Source organism: Cibotium barometz, chromosome 49 (genome assembly GCF_041138505.1).
Source record: "Cibotium barometz isolate CiBa-2024 chromosome 49, ASM4113850v1, whole genome shotgun sequence".
Taxonomy (NCBI): Eukaryota; Viridiplantae; Streptophyta; class Polypodiopsida; order Cyatheales; family Cibotiaceae; genus Cibotium; species Cibotium barometz.
This window is the reverse complement of record NC_141094.1, coordinates 12,142,143-12,160,610: the sequence shown is the minus strand read 5'-3', so window position 1 is coordinate 12,160,610 and position 18,468 is coordinate 12,142,143. Positions and strand designations below refer to the sequence as shown.

At 45.8% G+C, this 18,468-nt stretch overlaps 1 protein-coding gene across 1 annotated transcript in view; it reads right to left on the bottom strand.

Annotated features, from left to right (window-relative positions):
* LOC147610301 (uncharacterized) overlaps positions 1–18,147 on the bottom strand; it is a 57,952-nt gene extending 39,805 nt beyond the window's left edge. Inside the window, exon 1 of the mRNA XM_086786341.1 lies at positions 16,645–18,147. Coding sequence (XP_086642467.1) covers positions 16,645–18,069 — 1,425 coding nt within the window. The 5' untranslated portion in view covers positions 18,070–18,147. The remainder of the gene's footprint in view (positions 1–16,644) is intronic.
* Between the last annotated feature and the right edge of the window lie 321 nt (positions 18,148–18,468).

Below are 18,468 nucleotides of genomic sequence, written 5' to 3'. Positions count from 1 at the left end.
GCTGGTGACATCTTGCTTCTTTATTGTTCGACGGAGGACAATGTGGCGGACCTCTTCACGAAGTCTCTACCTCAAGTTATGCTCCGGCAGCACTCCAGCTCACTGGGGTTGGTTCCACATCCAAGAGCTTAGAGGGGGTGTTAGCAATCATCTCCTATCTGTACACTATGTCAAGGCCTTTGTTGTGGGTGTGCCTGCCCAATTTTGGTGTGTCCCCATTTTTCCTCACTTCCCATATTTGTTTCCCATTTTTTCCTTGGTGTGGAGGGTTGTCCAACTACTCTGTTGCCCCCGGCTTTCCCCTATATGCTGGCTGACATGAGTCTGATGCTGGCCGACTGACCCTGTTTGCTGGTCGTGGGCAGTAGAGGCTGTTGTCGGCTATTTACAGCAGCTGGCCGACCAACAGCCTGGGGCCATATATAATGGCCCCTTCCCCCCCACATTGTTCATTGTACATTCCGGGATGATCTTGTGTATGATAGTAGAGTTGCACATCTCTCTCTCTCAGCTGTGCGTTTCCTTTCTGCTGTGCACTTGTCTTGTGTTGATTCAGTTCCAATCTTCTTTTCCGCTGCATATTCTGATAGGTGCGTCCACGCAATGGGCTAGAACATGGAGAGTGCACACTTCCATCTATATGACCTGATCGGGCGTCTATGGCCAAAACTCAAGCATACCAGGGTCAAGCTCGCACATAGAAAGGATTGATGCTTGGGAGGGTGGGCTAGATCTGCCAAAACAGACAGTTACAATCGATAAGATGGCATGACCAATTAAAGTCTATGTTAGAGTGATTGATTGATTTTCATTTTACATGAGTTAGATGCATCAAATTGAAAAACCCTTACTGTTTTGTGAATGTGGACGGAAAGAGCTTTCATTTGACTCCCATATTGGGAGGTCCCTAAAATCTAGAGCCGAGCCCTAAAAAATAGGAACCTCGGTTTGCCCTAAGAAGGCTAACCCTAAAAATTAGAGATTTCCTAAAATTTAGGAATCACTTACTATATTTAGTAATTTTTGCATCCTAACTGTGCTTGCTAAATTTGGAGGTTTCTTTTTTTTTTTGGCAGTTGACACCTCACCACAAAAAGTTCTAGAAGAATGAACAAGTGTCCCAACACTTGTCACTTGAGCTCCAAGTGTTCTAGAAGAATGGACAAGTATCCCAACACCCGTCACTTGAGTTTCCAAGTGTCCCTCCACTTGTCCCACCTTCTAACATGTGGCTGGACACTTGTCTTTTTTAGCCTTACTTTCCCTCTTAAGCCTTGAAGCTCTCTTTTCCTATAAATACAACCTTTTTCCTCTCATTCTACACACAACTCCCTTGCTATAAATCAGTCCCTACTCACCGTAAAGCAGCCCACACCACCTAGGTACAACCCCTACCTCTCCATCAACGCTTCCACATGACGTAACTACTCCATCTTCCACCTTTTCCCATGCTGTCCATTATTGCAGCAAGTCTGTAAATGAGGTTTCAGCTCTCTTATTACTCCAATTTCAGCTTTATAAAGTCTCTTTTCCCTTCATCTTTGGATCAAGTACAAAGTTGCAGCCATTGTACAGCTCTTCATCAACAAGAAGGCTGATTACTCTCTCTCCCATTCAGGCTTCTCACTATCTATGTATTGTAAGAAAATGCATTTGCATACTTGCTTGTTTTTGTATGTTCATTAGCATAGACTTTTGCATGGTCTATGAGAGTGAAGATTACTTCTTCTTCACTCTCAGGTTGATTGTAACTGAACTCAATCCTAAAGTACTTGGATTGAGTAGAAATAAATTCCCATCTTGGGGGAGGTTGCCCATCTTCAACCCTCAATCTGGCTCCATCATATGTCTCTCAACTTTACTCCCAATATGTATTGCTATCTTATGCACGTGTTGTAACTAATTTCAGTATTGAGTTATTTGGAGTTAGTTTTGTTATTCACCTATTTTAAGTGTGGAATAACCATCGAAATAAACGAGAATATTAATTGTTAAGCATACCACGTTGTACGGGGCTCTTACATGGACAGCCACCTTGCATAGCAGTTGCAGCCTCCTCTTCATTTTTTTTCCCACCCACCCTCCCTTCACAAGACCTTGTGAGCCCCCGAGATGGCATATTTGCTCAAGATGGCTGAGAAGCATGTGAAGATCCCCACCCTCCCAACATTCCCGGTGAATCGACAGTTGGACGGGACCAACTATGGCATCTAGAAGGTAATGATGGAGTCTGTCTTCGAGTCTTATGATTTGGCTGATTATTGTGGTTGGAGTTCCAAGGCCAGAGTTGGAGACGGATGAGCTTTCACTTTCTACTAGGAAAGAGCGGGAGACTCAGGCATAGTTGCGGTCAATGTCCATGTGCGTTCTTTCATCTTCCTTAATTGCACACCCCAAGTGATAAACCACATCAAACACATGATGCTGTCTCGAGGGATTTCGCAGCACTTGGCTTCTTTGTACAACAAGGTATCACCCATGAAGATAATTTCCTTGGAAGTGCAAATGCGAGTGATGAATCCTGCAAAGTCTTCGACGATACGAGAGCACATAAACAAACTCCAAGCTCTTCCGCAGGAGGTTCTTCATGCTGGGAAGGAGATATCTTCAGAGGATATGGCCATCACTTTGTTGTCTGATCTTACCCCTGCTCAGCTTTCTATTCTTCTTTGATCACCAGTGGGAGGCTCAGCACCATTACATGGGAGTATCCTTGTCGAGTAGAGAATCCGTGGATGAAGAATTCAATCACGAGCAATCAACACCTTTCTTGGGTAGATCTAGGTGGTCACTTGGTGTTCCGGGACCATGCACAAGCAGGCACTCCCGTACTAACTCTCACCTACACCCTTCCCGGTGATAGATATGTTGGTTCTCCCAATCTTTCGCGTCCAAGTCTAGTTGTTCTTGTCCAGAACTTGTACTTGCAAGCTCTCACGGATGCACAAGGGCTGGTCAATTTTCTTTTGTAGCACTTAACAGGCTGGTCGACCCCTTGAGTAGCTCCCAAAGCTAGTCTTCTTCTTCTTCTTCTGAATGAACATATAGGCTCGTCCAACTCTTCGAAAACAGCAAGTATGCAGGTCGGTTGTCCCACACAGGACTCCCAAAATCAAGTCGACTTCTTTTGTATGAGCATATGGGCTGGTCCAACTCTTTGAAAACAGCAAATATGCAGGTTAGCTGTCCCAGAGGGCTCCCAATAGCAAATTTGGCAGCACAAGGGTTGCATGCTGTCCCAGAGGGCTCCCGAGTCCCAATGCAAAACAATCTCTATATGCATTAAGAAAATTCAGCCTATCTTGAGTCAATACATCCACATTCAAATATCTTCATTCAACCTTATCACGAACAAAAACCAAGTACTCGGAAAGACTCTTTTTCATTGCCTTATTAATCTGGATGTGTGATACAACTGGGATGGAATCCCCCTCTTTGCCAGCATCAATGACATGCATGCAACCTTTATGCATAAAAGTGATCCTATTTGTTTTGTACTCTTTGCGGGGCTCAAGCCTATGATGCCATGGCTTACCAAGCAATACATCACATCCATTCAAAGGAGCAATCAAGAAGTGTTCATGATCTAGATAACCCTGCATGTGTATGTGCAACTTCCTATACATGTGCTCTTTGCTACCACATTTTATTAATTCTAGCCCTTCTGTCCCCAATGGTGGTGTCAAGAGTACAATTTTATTTTCAGATTTGTCTTTATTGTGTTGTTCCATTGAATCCTAGCTGTTAAGTGAACTATAATTGTTTTTTGGCTTCCGATTACATCCACAAGATCTTTGGGTGCAATTACAGTGGTATCAGAGCCTGGTCGTCTCTCTTTCTCAAGAGGATCTTTACCTAAACATGTGCTCTTTGCTACCACATTTTATTAATTATGGCCCTTCTGTCCCCGGTGGTGGTGTCAAGAGTACAATTTTATTTTCAGATTTGTCTTTATTGTGTTGTTCCATTGAATCCTAGCTGTTAAGTGAACTATAATTGTGTTTTGGCTTCCAATTACATCCACAAGATCTTTGGGTGCAGTTATAGTGGTATTAGAGCCTGGTCATCTCTCTTTCTCAAGAGGGGACATGGTGTTTTGAAATTGAAAGCAATCACTTAGACACTTGACCCAATGGACAGCCAAGGCAATCCTTTGGAAGTGCCTAATTCAAGGGGTCAACAAAGTGTCTCGTGAGATTCTGATGCATTGCAAGGAAGGCACAAGCCCCTTGAGAGGGTTTATGACACTGTTGACATTGTTTTGTTGGGACAGCCGTCCCGTGGGAAAGAGCCTATGCATGAGGATGAGCCCGATGCATTGAGGGCTAAATTGGAACTCATGAAGAAGCTTTTGCAAGCAAAGGAGCAAGAGCTAAAATTTTTGCACGAAGATCCTCGTGTATAAAGTGTCATTGAAGCAAATAAAGCTAATGCTATGGTGGATATGACCTTTGAGTCCATGGCTTGTGAAGTGGACAAGAAGCCAAGGAGGTTGGCACTCTCCTATCTCATCCGACAGGGAGATCTCAAAGAGGGAGAAGAGGATGGGGAGTTAATGTTCAAGAATCCACCTCATGGTGACCCAGCATCTCAACGGTTGAGATCTTATGTGCACAAGGAAGAGGTGTCGGTTACTTCTCGCATTGATCGGCATGCAAGCCGAAAAACTTTGCCCATTGAGTTGTCTCGTGGTGAGACATTGCATCATCCATGGAGGTCACATGCACTTGGCCCACAGGTTCATAGAGCACATGCCACCATGCCTCGTGAAACACCTTTGGTTGCTCATGAAGCCCATGCAGAGAGGGCTGTCCCGTTGGATAACAAGAATAGGGAAGAGCATGAGTCACATGCCAAAAAGCTCAAGGAGTTTAAGGCAGGCGATAAGTCTGTCAAGTTTGATGCCTTTCATGGGGAATATGATGCATCTAAGGTGCTAGCCTTTGTGGCACAATTTGACATTGCTTTCCTTTCATGGGGAATATGATGCATCTAAGGTGCTAGCCTTTGTGGCACAATTTGACATTGCTTTCAGTGATGAGGAGGACTTCACCAAGAAGTCTAAAGTCTTCCATGCAAGCATGTTCTTGAAGGGGACAGCCGCACATTGGTGGATCACCGAAAAGACCACCAAAGATCCGATTTGCACTTGGAAAGAGTTCAAGGACAGGTTTTATGCCCAGTTTTTGTCTCCAAATGCAGAGCAAACTCTCACACATAAGTGGGATAGACTTAAGCAGAACGACAATGAGAGTGTGCAACAATATGTGAACAAGTTTTGGAAGGTCTTGCTTGAGGTTATTCCCTTTATGCATCTTTCCGATGATGAGAAGAAAAGGAATTTCACTCCGGGTTGCAACCAGCCTATCGTTCCGGCATCGAATTGCACCCGAAACACACCCTTAAGCAGCTCATAGCATCTACTCTTGCTACGGGGCAATTAGTGCTTAAAATTAAGCAAGATAATAGGGGTTCCAAAGGCATAGAGAGGGCTGTCCCAATCCTGCAAAAAGGTGGATAGCAGCCATCCAAAAAGAACTTTCGAGAAGCCCAAAAGGGAGGTAAAGCTGAAAATACCTCATCTGAAGACAATGGGACAAAGAAGAACAAGTTTGGCTTGACTCTCGAGCAAAGGGAGCAATATGCGAAAGAGGGCAAATGCTTTTCATGTGGTAGCAAAGAGCACATGTTTAGGCAATGCCCAAACCGCAAGCAAGAGCAAGAGGACAAGCAACCTAAAGTCAATGTGCATGCCGTTCCCAATGTGCAAGGTAGCACGGAGCATGATGGCAAAGAGAGAGTGGTATGCAAAGCTTGGAGGTAAACCAAGGATCAGCCCACCTTGTTTATGTTTGATGGTTGTGCAACGGATAACCTCATTTCTACACAGATGGCAGCCACCTTGGGCATAGAGGTTGGGGACATGGGACCCCAGATTGAGGCAGAGGCCGCCTTTGTTGGCAAAGAGGTACAGGTTACTCCTCTTATTGGGAAGTTGCATATACACATACACGGTTATCTAGATCATGAGCACTTCTTGATTGCTGCTTTGAATAGATGTGATGTGTTGCTTGGTAAGCCATGGCATCATAGGCTTGAGCCCCGCAAACAGTACAAAACAAAATGATCATATTTATGCATAAAGGCCGCATGCATGTCATTGATGCTGGCAAAGAGGGGGATTCCATCCCACACATCCAAATTAATAAGGCAATGAAAAAGAGTCTTTTTGCATACTTGGTTTTTGTTCGTGATAAGGTTGAACAAAGTAATGTGAATGTGGATGTATTGACTCAAGATAGGCTGAATTTTCTTAATGCATATAAAGATTATTTTGCCGATCTGCTACTGGGATCCCTCTGGGACAGCCGACCTACATATTTTCTGTTTTCGAAGAGTTGGAACAGCCCATACGCTCACACAGAAGAAGTCGACTTGATTTTGCACTTGGAAAGAGTTCAAGGACAGGTTTTATGCCCAGTTTTTGTCTCCAAATGCAGAGCAAACTCTCACACATAAGTGGGATAGACTTAAGCAGAACGACAATGAGAGTGTGCAACAATATGTGAACAAGTTTTGAAAGGTCTTGCTTGAGGTTATTCCCTTTATGCATCTTTCGGATGATGAGAAGAAAAGGAATTTCACTCCGGGTTGCAACCAGCGTATCGTTCCGGCATCGAATTGCACCCGAAACACACCCTTAAGCAGCTCATAGCATCTACTCTTGCTGCGGGGCAAAATTAAGCAAGATAATGGGGGTTCCAAGGGCATAGACAGGGCTGTCCCAATCCTGCAAAAAGGTGGATAGCAGCCACCCAAAAAGAACTTTCGAGAAGCCCAAAAGGGAGGTAAAGCTGAAAACACCTCATCTGAAGACAATGGGATGAAGAAGTGTTGGGGTAAAGGTATTATGCCCACCCTTATAGTGTGTACAAGCCCATAAGTTTTATAGTACATAGTACACTTAGTACTTTTAATGTACTAAGTGCACTATGTGTACTTGAGCAAACATACATGTGTGATAGGGGAGTCACACACTCATACAATGAGTTGACTTATCCCCATATGTCTCTCCCTCTCTCTCCCTTTCTCTCTGTGTATGTCTCCCACATGAAACCCTAACTCTCAGCTCCTTCAACTGGTATCAGAGCCACGGTTGTGTCCGTGTGTGTGCGGTGTGAGGAGTCGTCTTCATCGCGAAGAAGAAGCTCGGCTATGGAGCCTTGAGCTCGACACGAGCAGAGGAGATTGCTTGGAGCTTTCTAGTGCTCAGCAAGGAGCACGTGCGCTGCAAGACAATGAGAGAGGTTGCGTGTGTGTCCCTGCTTTGAAACCACTGTGTCCCCCTGCGTTGGGCAACAACTGTGTGTCCATGCGTTGAACCAGTCGTCGCAGGCAGATGGGCGGAAAGAGCAGGAAGTCGAGGGCGGCCTTAACGCAAAGACACGCAGGCGAAGGCGGCGGCACCAAACACGGCCTGGCCACAAGGCGTAGCAACGCACACCACGCCCGCCCAAGCGCAGGATGTCGCGTCCCCGCCGTTCCACGTGTCCAACGCTCCCAGAGAATCCTCACTTCTCCGATGCGGCCGGCAAGAAGGTCATCGTCGTCGGCGTCCCCGGTGCTTTCACGCCCACTTGCAGCTTAAAGCAAAAGCAACGCAGGCGGCAGGGGTCGTTTCCAGGGCAGCGCCGAGGTCATCAAGCTCACGGCGGCAAGCTTGCCCGCCTCGCTGCATTTGGAGGCCAAGTCCTTCAGATCATCCTGACTAAGAGCAGGAGACCTTGGCTGCAGAGCAGGGCTTGACGCCGAAGGAGGCAGCCACAAAAGCGGGTTGGAGAGCAGCAGCCAGAGAGCCCTTCTCGAGCGCAGGCTGGACGAAGGAAGGGGCCAATCGCAATGTCAGAGAAGCAGCCATGATTGTTACCGTCTGGGCTCAGAGAGCTTTGAGATTGTGCTGCCGCCGACCATCAGCCTGCAACAACAGCCCGTCAGCAAATCCCGCCTACTAAATTTGTACGAGGTATTTGCTTCAATTTTGGATTTGCATGTCCATTTTCATCAATTGAGCAGGTACAGGTCCAAATGGCTCAGATTTGAGCACAATTGGCAACAACTGGGTGACATTGGTCACATTCCGGGTCAATTTGCAGGAAATTGGATGTCAAAATTTGGGGCTTTTGATGTAATTGTGCCCTTGGGCATTCATACATGCTGTATGATGTGAGCAATCTCACATTCGGGCCAAAATTGCAGGAAATTGGAGTGCAAATCAAAGGGCTTTTGTGCCAATTGGGTTGATTTGCATGCAGGCGCTGGCATTTGATGCTTTGGGCAATGTGTTGATGCCTATCAAGCACTCAATGTGCTTGTAAATCAAGGGGCTTTTATGTATTGGATGTATATGTGGCCAGGGGAAAGCATTGTGAAGACTCTGGATGCCTTCATGTGCATTAATGTACCATTCATGATCAGAAATTGATCTTGAATCAAGGGGTTTTTCAAGATTTTGTGCTTGTTGAGCTTGGCAAAGCAGCAGGGAAGACTTTTATGCCTTGAATCCTCATAAATCCACTTGCAGTCAAGGGGCTTTTGACTAATTTCTGTTCGGGACTGTTGTATGCAGTGGTGGGGACTGTCAAGGTCTGATTTTCACTCATTTGGACAACCACGAGAGCATTTATTGCTGTTGTACTTGCTGGTACAGATTTGGTACAACTTTGTACAAGTTTTGGCATGGCTGTACATTGATTTGAGTGAGGAAAAGGTTCATTTTCAGCTGCTGTACTTGCCGGTACAGATTTGATACATCATTGGTGAGCACTTAGTACTGTTGTACAGTACTTTGGAAGGGGAACAGAGCACATCTAAGGTACTGTCATAAATCTGCAGCAACCAGATTTTGGTGATTTTATCACATTCAGTGGGAGTAGAGTTGCATTTGTGCTTCCGCAGTTGGACATAAACTTTGGGAGAACAACTGTGAGCACTTTGTGTGCTTTTGGTGCAGTGTTTGCACATCTTGCAGGGAGTCAGGCATTGACTGTGTCAAAGGTTGCATATTGTTATGGCAACCACAGGTGAGAGCTCTTCATTGCTTCACATCAAGAAGCTTGAAGGCTCACATAATTATGACATTTGGCAAACCCAGTGCTATAATGTGTTGCTCCAGAAGAAGCAGCACAAGCCAATCAAAGAAAGGCGTGTAATGCCCGCTTCTCTTACTGCTGAAGAATGGGAAGATATGGATGAGCTGGCAAGATCCACCATCATGTTGTCTGTGTCAGACTCTTTACTTTTCAGCATACGTGAAGAGAAGACAGATTGGGGAATGTGGTAGAGATTGCAGGACTTGTATGCCCAGCAAAGTGCCTCAAGCAAAGTGTATTGGTTGAAGAAACTCATAGGTCTTCAAATGAAGGAAGGGGCGTCTATGACAGCCCATCTAAATGAGTTTAATGGTGTTGTCAGCCAGGTCATCAATCAAAGGTTGGCAATGGACGATGAGTTCAAAGCCACTTTTCTCTTATGCACTTTGCCAGAGAGTTGGGACACATTCAGGACAGCCACTAGCAATTCAAATGCTATGCTGTCATATGCAGATGTGGAAGGTGCTCTCCTTCAAGAGGAGATGAACAGGAAGAACAATTCTGTTGGAAAGTCCAATGCAATGAATGCACGTGGGAGATCCCAGCAAAGGGGTAGAAGCCAAGAACGGGGAAGGAGCAAGTCCCGCTCCAAAAAGGACTTGGAATGCCATTATTGTGGCAAGAAGGGACATTTCAAAAAGCAATGCTACAAATGGAAGAATGATCAAAAGGAAAAGGGCAAAGGCAAAGACAAAGACAAAGATGAAGCCAAAGATGCAAAGCCAAAGGGCAAAAGTGGAGTCAAGATTGACGAAGTTAATGTGTCACATGCAGGTGACAGTGAGGATGAAGTCCTATTCACGTCTTCACTTGATGCCCCTTCACTCCTTGCAGGAGATAGTCATGGTAAGCACTCATGGATCATTGATTCAGGTGCCTCCTTTCATGTCACAGGTTGCAGAGACTTGTTTGTCAGGTATACTGCTGGCAATGAAGGAGTAGTTTATTTGGGTAACAACCATGCATGCCAGATTCATGGCAGAGGTGATGTGAGGCTTGTGTTTTCAAATGGCTCACAGCTTATGCTCCATGATGTCAGGCATGTGCCTGAGATCGAGAAGATCCTGCTTTCTACTGGACAGCTTGATGATGCTGATTATGTTACCACATTTGGTCGTGGAAAGTGGAAGATTAGTAAGGGCTCACTGGTTGTTGCCAGAGGCTCTAAGGTGGACACTCTTTACTTCATGCATGCTGGTGTTGCCAAGGCTCTAAGGTGGACACTCTTTACTTCATGCATGCTGGTGTTTGTCACCATGCTAATGTAAATGCAACCGAGCTGCCGGAAATCTCTATGTGGCATAGCCGGTTGGGACACATGAGTGTCAAAGGAATGGAGCAATTGTCTCGTTTTGGTTACTTGCCTTCTTTAAAGTTTTCAAGTTTTCAGTTTTGTGAGCATTGTATATATGGCAGGCAACTCCAGTGCCCCCATAAGAAAGCTCTTGGACAGAAAGATGCTCAATTAGAGCTTCTGCATACAGATGTATGTGAGATGCCTCAGCTTTCTTTGGGAGGGGCAAAATATTTTGTCTTTTATTGACGATGCCACACGTAAGGTGTGGGTTTATCCTCTTCGTTTGAAGAGTGATACATTCTCAATGTTTGAGAAGTTTGTTGCTCATGTTGAGAATCAAACTAGCAAAACACTGAAGGCTTTGCGTTCCGACAATGGTGGAGAGTATATGTCCAAACAGTTTCAGGACTTTTGTGATGCTAAAGGCATCAAGAGGAAGCTCTCTACTCCTTATGATCCTCCACAAAACGGGACAGCAGAGAGGATGAACAGGACCATTCAAGAGAAGGTCCGTTCTATGTTGTCACATGCTGCGTTACCTCATGGTTTTTGGGCTGAAGCTGTTATGACAGCCGTTCATCTTATAAACAGGTCACCTAACACGAGGCTTGGTGGGAAAGTGCCAGAGGAAGTATGGACAGGGAAGCCTCCGTCCTACAAGCACTTGAGAGTGTTTGGTTGTGTTGCGTACGTGCACATACGCAGGGAAATACGCACCAAACTTGATCCTAAGTCTCACAAATGCATATTCCTAGGATATGGTGACAGAGGTGAAATGGGGTATAGACTTTGGGATCCAGTGAATACAAAGATTATACGCAGCAATGATGTCATTTTTGATGAAACATGCATGTATAAGGAGCCTGCAAGGCAACAGGAGCCTGGCAGAGTCATCTTTGATGATGATGGACATCATGGACAACAACCAAGGGCTGTAAATCAGCCATTACAGCATCAATACCAACCCTTAAATGGTGCTGAAAATGGTCCAAATGGACAGCCAGAGATGGCAGAAGATATCCCTATGGATATCCCACAGTTAGAGGAGATACCGGGCATGATCTTTCAACCTTATGGCATGGAACAAGAGCCACCAATAGGTGATATGCAGGCTGGACAGCAACCTGCAAATGATGGTCATTGGGTACGAAGGTCCACAAGACCCTCCAGAGCCCCTGACAGGTTTGTTCCAGGGGTTGACTACTTGATGCTCACTGACTGTGGGGAGCCCTCTTGTTATAAGGAGGCTTTACAGAGGGCAGACAAGGCTCTTTGGGAGCGTGCCATGAAGTCAGAGATGGATTCTCTGCACAAAAATGGAACATGGAAGTTGGTGCATTTGCCTACAGGCAAGAAGGTTTTGCCATGCAAGTGGGTTTACAGGCTCAAAGTTGCACCTGATGCAAAGCCAAGATACAAAGCCAGGTTAGTGGCTAAGGGCTTCAAGCAGGAATATGGTGTGGACTTTGATGAGATCTTCTCTCCAGAGGTCAAAATGACCACACTTAGAGCTGTATTAGCTTTGGTTGCTCGTGATGATCTGGATTTGATTCAGATGGATATGAAGACTGCTTTTCTTCACGGTGATCTCCATGAGGAGATATATATGCCACAGCCAGAGGGTTATGCAGTGAATGGAAAGGAGAAGCTTGTATGCAAGCTAAAAAAGAGTCTTTATGGGCTCAAACAGGCACCAAGGGAATGGTATCATAAATTTGATACATTCATGAAATCCCAGGATTTCAGGAGGAGTGACATAGATCACTGCTTATACACCAAGAAAGCTTTGGATGGCAGTCTATTGATCCTCATCTTGTATGTTGATGATATGTTGATTGCCGGGCAATCTCGTAAAGAGATGGATGCCTTGAAGAAGAGGCTGCATCAAACCTTTGATATGAAGGATTTGGGTCATGCAAATCACATTTTGGATATGCGGATACTTCGGGACAGAATCAGCATGTGTTGTATTTGTCTCAGAAGGAATACATTGGCAAAGTTTCGCAGAGGTTCAATATGGATGGGGGGAAGAAGACTAGTACTCCTTTGCCTCCATATGTGAAACTCAGTGCTATGGACAGCCCACAATCAGATAGTGGCAGGGCTGATATGGCCAAGATTCCGTATGCTTCAGCTTGTGGCAGTCTCATGTATGCCACGGTTGCTACCAGGCCGGACATTGCATTTGCAGTGGGAGTGGTTTCTAGATACGTGGCCAACCCTGGCAAGAAGCATTGGGAAGCAGTGAGAGATACCTGAAGGGCACGCAAGATATGTGCATATGCTTTGGCAAACAGGATGCATTAGTGCATGGTTACACGGATTCGGATTATGCCGGTCATCCAGATAACCGGAAGTCTACTACCGGTTATGTGTTTACATTCACAGGAGGTGCTGTGTCATGGATATCCAGGATGCAAAAGTGCACTGCCTTATCTACTACAGAGGCCGAGTATATTGCAGCCACAGAGGCTTGCAAGGAGGCATTATGGCTATCTCGGTTAGTGGTTGATTTGGGCTATACAAGGGATATTCCATTGTTGCATTGTGACAATCAGAGTGCCATCCAGTTGGCAAAGAACCGTGTCTTTCATGCAAAGACGAAGCATGTGGATGTGAAGTATCACTTCATCAGAGAGGTGATAGAGAACAAGTAAATTCAGCTTGTCAAGATTCATACGAATGACAACCCGGCTGATCTGTTGACAAAGAGTTTGCCTCCAGAGCGATTTGCTCATTGTAGACACTTGATGGGCATTGGATGTGGCCAGTCTCAGCCTTGATATGGCCTTGTATATTATCATGTACATGCTGATTTTTCTTTGCCTTCATTTAAGGGCACTTTGCCTTTAAGTGGGAGGTTGTTGGGGTAAAGGCATTATGCCCACCCTTATAGTGTGTACAAGCCCATAAGTTTTATAGTACATAGTACACTTAGTACTTTTAATGTACTAAGTGCACTATGTGTACTTGAGCAAATATACATGTGTGATAGGGGAGTCACACACTCATACAATGAGTTGACTTATCCCCATATGTCTCTCCCTCTCTCTCCCTTCTCTCTGTGTATGTCTCCCACATGAAACCCTAACTCTCAGCTCCTTCAAGAAGAACAAGTTTGGCTTGACTCTCGAGCAAAGGGAGCAATATGCGAAAGAGGGGAAATGCTTTTCATGTGGTAGCAAAGAGCACATGTTTAGGCAATGCCCAAACCGCAAGCAAAAGCGAGAGGACAAGCAACCTAAAGTCAATGCGCATGCCGTTCCCAATGTGCAAGGTAGCACGGAGCATGATGGCAAAGAGAGGGTGGTATGCAAAGCTTGGAGGTAAACCAAGGATCAGCCCACCTTGTTTATGTTTGATGGTTGTGCAATGGATAACCTCATTTCTACACAGATGGCAGCCACCTTGGGCATAAGAGGTTGGGGACATGGGACCCCAGATTGAGACAGAGGCCGCCTTTGTTGGCAAAGAGGTGCAGGTTACTCCTCTTGAGCTCCTTTGAATAGATGTGATGTGTTGCTTGGTAAGCCATGGCATCATAGGCTTGAGCCCCGCAAAGAGTACAAAACAAAGTGATCACATTTATGCATAAAGGCCGCATGCATGTCATTGATGCTGGCAAAGAGAGGGATTCCATCCCAGTTGTATCACACATCCAAATTAATAAGGCAATGAAAAAGAGTCTTTTTGCATACTTGGTTTTTGTTCGTGATAAGGTTGAACAAAGTAATGTGAATGTGGATGTATTGACTCAAGATAGGCTGAATTTTCTTAATGCATATAGAGATTATTTCGCCGATCTGCTGCTACTGGGATCCCTCTCTGGGACAGCCGACCTGCATATTTTCTGTTTTCGAAGAGTTGGAACAGCGCATACGCTCACACAGAAGAAGTCGCTTGATTTTGGGAGCCCGAAGTGCATATTTGCTGTTTTCAAAGAGTTGGACCAGCCCAGATGCTCACACAAAAGAAGTCGACTTGATTTTGGGAGCCCTCTGGGACAGCCGACCTACATACTTGCTGTTTTCGAAGAGTTGGACCAGCCTATATGTTCATTCAGAAGAACTTTGGGAGCTACTAAACGGGTCGATCAGCCTGTTGAGTGCTACAGAAGAAAATTGACCAGCCCTTGTGCATCCATGAGAGCCTACAAGTACAGGTTCTGGACAAGAACAACTAGACCTGGACGCGAAAGATTGGGAGAACCAACATATCTATTACCGGCGGGGGAAGGGTGTAGGTGGGAGTTATTACAGGAGTGCCTGTTTGTGCATGGTCCCGGAACACCGAGTGACCACCAAGGTAAAGATTGATTGCTCGTGACCGAATTCTTCATCCACAAATTCTCTACTCAACAAGAATACTTGCCTAGTTTGTGATTTTCATTTTGCATGGATTCTATTATGGCAAAATCTGGCTTGGTGTAAGCCCATGTACCTTGTACTTATAAATACTCTAAGAAATACAATAGTATTGAAGGGGGGGGGGGGGGCTTCCGGGCCCAATGGTGGTGTCAAGAGTACAATTTTATTTTCAGCTTGTCTTTATTGTGTTGTTCCATTGAATCCTAACTGTTAGGTGAACTATAATTGTGTTTTGGCTTCCGATTACATCCACAAGATCTTTGGGTGCAGTTTCACAAAGGGTGAGGGTGATTGGTTTTCATGCACATGAATGGCACATAGACCCTCCGGCCAAGGTGGCCAGAGAGAGATTTAGGGGACTATGGATTTGGGAGGGACACACTCTCATGTGACTCCAGTGGGACCTGGGGGAGTGAGCTTGGCAGGATCCCTAGGACAGTCAAGAGGGTCCTGACACCCCTTTCTTTGCTTACACCGATGGCTCGGCTGCAAGATTCAGATGCCAAAGATCAAGGGCACTCCACAGCAGCAGCAGGGCACTGGTTGTCTCAGGGCTCCTTAGTTTCTCTCAGATTTCTGGTAGAGGCTATGGGATACTTGCTGACCGCGAAAAATCACTCTCTTTCTGTGGCAGCTAGCACTCGTCAGTGCGTTGAATAGCGGTCCCGTTTGACCAGTAGCATCAATTCGATGATTTTTGCCTTTAAGTTAAAAACCCCCAATTTTTCTTGAATGCAAGGCCTTCAATTTTGCTGATTTTTACTGAATTCAGTAAAAGCCATAAATTTTCATGAACATAGGAGCTTTAATTAGATGATCCTGGATTTTTGAAAAGCCCTAAATCTGATTTTTGCAAGTACTGTTGATAATGATAATTTGCAGCTGCTGCAAAGGGAAAAGGCTGTGGACCAGATTGGGTGGCGAGGTGCAGTTGAGGCAGTGGGAGCAGCCGGTCGCGGCGTCGCGTGCAGGAGGTGCTCCAACAGTGTGCAGCAGCAGCGAGTCCAGATGGTGGTCACAGCGATGAGTAGAAGGCCCAAAGTGGGCGGTTGGCAGGCACAGCCAGAGGAGGCAGAGCTCAGCCGGAAGGAGAGCCACCTAAGGGGTGGCGCGAACATAGAATGCAGCATGCAGCAGTTGACGAAGGTGGAGAAGGTCACGGCGCAGAAGCTAGGCACCCGAGTTGCTAAAGAGGCCAAGAAGCACGCAGGTGCAGGGGGTCGACTAGTGCCTCCGAGCAGAAGGCCACGCTCAGAGGCATGGCACGTCAGCAAAGGCAAAAGCGGGCTGTTCTACAGCTACGTAGCTTCTAATAAAGATTCATCCCCATAAGAAACACCAGCACTAAGTCTTGATCGACCTTCCCCTCCAAACTGCAAGTACCTAAGTAAGATGAAGGCCCTGAGGAGTTTCTGGCCTAATATGAATTCTACTTGCTGCTGAATTCTAATTGTCAAAACAGTAGAACTCCTCCAAAAATAAGCAAGATTGTTCGTCCAGTCTGCCTACTCCCTGCCCATTGTCAGGTTTTTGAAATTGAAAGATGGGCAGATAGATTTGTAATCCCCTCTTCTCCAATTTCTCTTCTCTATGTTGACCTTTCATTATCATGTGATCAACCATTTAGGGTAGGTTCAAAACCGGCAGACACCACACTCAAAAGCTGCAGATTCGGAGCTCAGGCCACACCTTGACTCCGCTTGATTTGATGATGTGCCCCCCTACACTGCTCTCACTTACCATTTCTCAAATGCATTCGTTTATGAAATAAATGAACAAAATTCATATCAGAATTCAGTCCGAACAGCATAGAAATCATGAGGCTAAATACCTGGATGTATGGATAGGTGTTGGCTGCTGCTTGATCTCCTATTAGCATGGAGTCACACTGTGAGAAGTTCCGTGCATTATGTGCCGTTGGCTGAACTTGAACAAGGCCTCTGTAACAGTTCATTGAATGGCCAGCTGATATGCCTTTGGAAACAATCCTACTGCGAGAATTCTTCCCTACATGTATCATCTTCGTGCCAGTGTCTGCCTGCTGCCAATTATTTGTCACCGCCACAGAGTAGAACTCTCCCTTTGAATTGTCACCTTTCAAAACCACACTAGGATATTTCCATGTGATGGCAGATCCTGTCTCAACCTGTGTCCATGATATCTTGGAGTTGTTGCCATCACAGAGGCCCCTTTTGGTTACAAAGTTGTAAATCCCACCTCTACCTTCTTCATCGCCAGCATACCAGTTTTGCACAGTTGAGTACTTGATTTCAGCTCCCTCCGCACAATAGAGCTCAACAACTGCAGCATGGAGCTGATTCTTATCATAGGAAGGTGCAGTGCAGCCTTCAAGATAGCTGACAAAGCTTCTCTCATCTGCCACGATGAGAGTGCGCTCAAATTGGCCCGTCTCAAGGGCATTGATTCTGAAATAGGTCGAAATTTCCATGGGAGAAGCTGTATCTTTTGGGATGTAACAGAAGGAGCCATCGCTGAAGACAGCAGAGTTGAGGGCGGCGTAGAAGTTGTCGGCTATCGGGACAACTCTGCCAAGGTACTTCTTGACAAGGTCAGGGTACTCCTTAACTGCTTCTGAGATGGAGCAGAAGATAACACCAGCTTTTTCTAGAGTTTTCCTGTGGGTGGTAGCGATGGAAACACTGTCAAAGACTGCATCCACTGCGACATTGGCCAAGCGTTTCTGCTCTGTGAGGGGGATACCTAGTTTCTGAAAAGTTTCAAGAAGGGCAGGGTCTACCTCATCCAAGCTTTTCTTTTTTTCCTTCTGTTTGGGTTCGGAGTAGTAGCAGTAATCTTGGAAGTCAATGGAGGGGTACTGGTTGTCGGACCACTGGGGCTCCTTCATCTTCAGCCATTGTCTGTATGCATTGAGGCGAAACTCGAGAAGCCATGAGGGCTCCTCTTTCTTTGCGGAGATCAATCTGATGGTGTCCTCAGACAAACCTTTGGGTATGGAGACAGATTCTATATCAGAAACAAATCCCCACTTGTAGTCCCGCTTCAAAAACTGCTGAATCGCATCAGATGATGATGATGATGATGAGTCCGGCCTCTCCAGTAGCGCAGAATCGGCGCCGTCGCCGGCCGGAGGAGCCTGTGCAACAATGGAGAGACGCCTTGGCTTTCGGTCGAAGAAGGAGAGCTTCGCCGGCGCAAATGAAGAGGGGGGTATAGGGCAAAATGCAGAGGAAGAGGGGGCTGCAGAGAAAGGCAGAGTGCAAGAGCTTGTAGTCATGGCTATGGCGATGGTCCTAGCAATAATGGAGAATAGGGCGGTTTTCCATGCCTTTGAGTTCTAGTGGCAACACTTGCTAACTAGTATGTTTAATTCTTGGATTAATAATATCTTTATTGGTTACAAATATGACATTGATGTCTCCGAAGCTCTTCCTATTATCCATCAACCATTCTGGCATTATCCATCCACCATAGATGCCACAGCTGCCCCTCCTTCATCGTCCTCGCCTTGTGCTCGCCATCCCTCTCGTGTTTTGACAATCCCTTCTTCCTACCAACGTAGTCAGGGCAACCTGGGCCGAGACATTTTGTGGCATATAAAAACAGAGAGAGGGAGAGAGAAAGATATTAAGAATGTGCCTAGCTCGATTGTACGAGGGAGAGCTAAAGAGATTGT